We start from the raw sequence: 3,252 nt of genomic DNA on the forward strand, positions 1-3,252 counted from the left end.
GAATCACTATAATAAAGTTTGTCTGCTTTAGTAAAGGACTTAATGATCTCAAACTTTGTTTTCCAACATAAAAAATAAGATACTTCTGGTAAGGCAGCTGAAGCAAGCAATTGTTTAGGCAGTTGCAAAATCACTTATTTCTGCAAGGTATCCAGTTTATTATTATGCTATTATCTGTTATAGTATACAATCTCAACTACATGAGATTATAAGCCTACCTATCTTCAAAGGTCAATTGTACTTTTTTTTTTCCAGAACAGCATATCTCATTGCACATTTAAGATTAACTGAAATCACAGAAGCTACTAATTTAAAATCTTAGAATATATGAAGATATTTGAGATTGAGAATAAACAAGTTATGGCTACTGACAGAAAACTCAGGAAGATTTCAAAGGCACAGAAGGAAATCTGGTAAATCTTGTGTATTCTAGGTGGTAGAACTAAACATTAGTGTTAGCCTTACAACAATAACAACAATCTCATAGTAAAGTAGCTTTTGAGTTGCCTTTTGTGCTTAAAATTATAATAAATACAATATCATTTTTTACTCTTGACATAAGGTTAAGGCACAAATATTCACATTCTAAATGAGAGGCCAGAGGAAGCAGAAGCTTCCTTATGGAAAGAGATGACGGAGTTTGGCGTTGAGTTCTCTCTCCTTGCTTAAAAGATCCAGGCTGTGCTTTTTAAAGGCTTCAGACTGCAGCCTGAGTTCATCATAGGCCTTCTGGATTTCATTCACCCTGCGCTGAAGCTCTCGGACTCTCAAGTTGCTGTCCACGGCCACTGCCTCTTGCTCAAACCGCTCTAGGGCATGCCTCCTGGCCATATCTGCTGTTTCCAGCTTCTCCTCAAGCTGTCGGATCTCTGCTTGCTTGCTCTGAAGCACCTTGCCCCTCTCCATGGACAGCTGCAGCAGCTCCTCTTTCTCGTGGGTGACGGTCTGCAGCCTGGTCTGCAGCTCCTGGCTCAGGCTGCTATGTGCCTCCTCAGCCTTTGCCATCTGCTCCACAGCCTCCTGGTGCTGCTGCTTGAGGCTCTGCAGCTGGCTGTGCAGCTGCTCTGTCTCCTTGGTGTGGATGCAGGCCTGCTGGCTCTGCAGCTCCAGCAGCTCCTTCTCTCGGGCCTGTGCCTGGCTGGCATCCTGAACACACCTCTGTTTCAAGGTCTCCAGTTCCTTGGCGAGGATCTCACTTCGGGTGGTGAGCTGCAATACTTTGGCCTCCTGGTCCTTTAGAGCCTGGCTGAAGAGGTTGCTGTTCTCCAGTCTCAGCTTTTCATTCTCCTCCCTCAGCTTGACATTCTGCTGCTTATGCTCATCCTTGAAGCGGATCATTAACTCGTGGTTGGCTGCCAGAGTCATAAAGCGTTCCTCCACCTTCTGGGCCTGCTCAGTCTGGGCCTTCAGCTTCTCAGCCTCCTCCATCCTCTTCTCCTCCAGCTCTGTGTTGAGCAGCTCCAGGATTTGGCAGCGCTCCAGGGCCTCATCTGACCTCCGTTTCAGGATGCAGATGAGCTGGGACTGCTCTTGGATGCGGGAGCGAAGCATCGCCTTCTCACTCTTCTCTTCCTCAGACAGTCCCCGGAGGTTTGCCAAGGCTTCCTTCAGACCATCCAGTTCCTTAAACTCCAGCTCCTCTTCCTGGTTTTGCAATTTGTCATCTTTCTTATCTAAGGGTTCTTCTGTGGACTGGAGAGACGTGTTCATCTGGAGAGCCTGCTCTTCCTGATGCATAGGCACTCTCCTCCACTAATGGCTGATGACACAGTCTTTCCCCTCAGGTTTCAAAAGCTGCAGGATGTTGCCAGGGACTCCTGGCACTCTCTAGCAGTTGGTTTTTTCCAGTAAAGAGCCTTGTGATTGGTGGACAGGTCTTCAGAATGCTGTGAAGTAACAACAGGGAGACCAGGCTGAGCCCAGAGTCAGTCTGATCAGGCTGTGCTTGGCTTTCTAAATCAATCACAGCTCTCGGCTCACAGCCTAGTGTCTGGCCTATACAGTACAGAGAGGCCAACCCCACTCAATTTCCAGCCAGCATCAGGGGAAGAAACCGGACTCCAGTTAATTTCTGGTAGTAGTAAACAAATCAAACCGGTGGTGCTATCTTCCTCTTTTCTCTCCCTCCTTCAGTTGCCACCAGAATAAATCACTGTCTGTGGAAACACAGTTGGCTCTTCAAATATATGTAATCTATGAATATAAAGTAGCAGTGGTACCCTGAGAGCCAGGAGCCTGGATAGCTGTGTGTCTGTACCTGTGGTGTTTGGCACAGCTCGGTTTTGTTTAGCTCAAATTTATTGTCTCAGTTCTGGAGGCTAGATGCCTGAAATCAAGGTGTCAGCAGGGACATGCTCCTTCTGAAGGCTCTAGGGGAACATTTTCTCTTGCCTCTTCCTAGCTTCTGGGGGTTTGTGGGAATCCTGGACGCTTCTTGGCTTGTGGATGCATCATTCCAATCTGGCACACTCAGTTTTAATATTTAAATATTGAAACAGACAGCAAACCAATGAAATGGCTTTTGTTTCCCCTAGCATTGTCCCCATCTGTGAATAAATAGTCTCTATTAGGTATCTGACAATCCCTGTTTTTATCCACTAACAAAATAAGGTTATACTATAAAGAGGCTTGATGAACAACATAGATGTAGTAAACATTAAAACAGAAAAAAAATTCAAGAGGCTTACTATATCATATACCAAAGGAGGATTAAATAGTTGAATATAAAGAATAAAATAAAATAAAAGTATTAAAAATTAAAAACTTGAAGAAAATAAAGGTAAGCATCATATCTCTGGCCAAGAAGGACTTTCTTAGCTTAAAAATATATATGAGATCAGAAAGGAAAAACTTGAATCAATTTGACTTCACGGAAAATCTAAAGTTATGTATAATTTAAAAAGTTATGTGGCCTCTGAGGTCTCTAGTCTCCCCTCCTTATAGACCTACCTGGCATTTTAATCCCTAGCCAAACCCAACTCTTGAAGTTCTTCCAACCAACCAGCTCTCTGGCCCTGTCTATGGATGTTCCCTCTGCCTAGAACACATTTTCCCACCTTGTCCCTTGTTACTCTACCAATTTACTCATCTTTTTATACTTAGTTAAGAATCATCTCCTCTGTAAAGCCTTTTATGACCCCATATGTAGAACTGACAACTTTTTTTAGTTCGTCCAGTATAGCCTATTCATACTTCTAGCGTAGCACGTGAAAGCTTTATCGCATTTACTTGTTTACCTGGCTTCCTCCCCTT

General features: G+C 44.0%; 1 protein-coding gene across 1 annotated transcript; it reads right to left on the reverse strand.

Moving 5' to 3' along the window:
- Window positions 1-481: 481 nt before the first annotated feature.
- CCDC89 (coiled-coil domain containing 89) lies at window positions 482-1,830 on the reverse strand. Its single transcript, XM_004385508.3, has one exon. The coding sequence runs from the start codon at window positions 1,735-1,737 to the stop codon at window positions 619-621; it is 1,119 nt and encodes a 372-aa protein (XP_004385565.1). The 5' UTR covers window positions 1,738-1,830; the 3' UTR covers window positions 482-618.
- Between the last annotated feature and the right edge of the window lie 1,422 nt (window positions 1,831-3,252).

Source organism: Trichechus manatus, unplaced genomic scaffold (genome assembly GCF_000243295.1).
Source record: "Trichechus manatus latirostris isolate Lorelei unplaced genomic scaffold, TriManLat1.0 scaffold00140, whole genome shotgun sequence".
Taxonomy (NCBI): domain Eukaryota; kingdom Metazoa; phylum Chordata; class Mammalia; order Sirenia; family Trichechidae; genus Trichechus; species Trichechus manatus.

What these genes read in the sequence shown, in the direction of transcription:
- CCDC89 (XM_004385508.3), bottom strand. Translation starts at nt 1,737, where the DNA reads ATGCATCAGGAAGAGCAGGCTCTCCAGATGAACACGTCTCTCCAGTCC.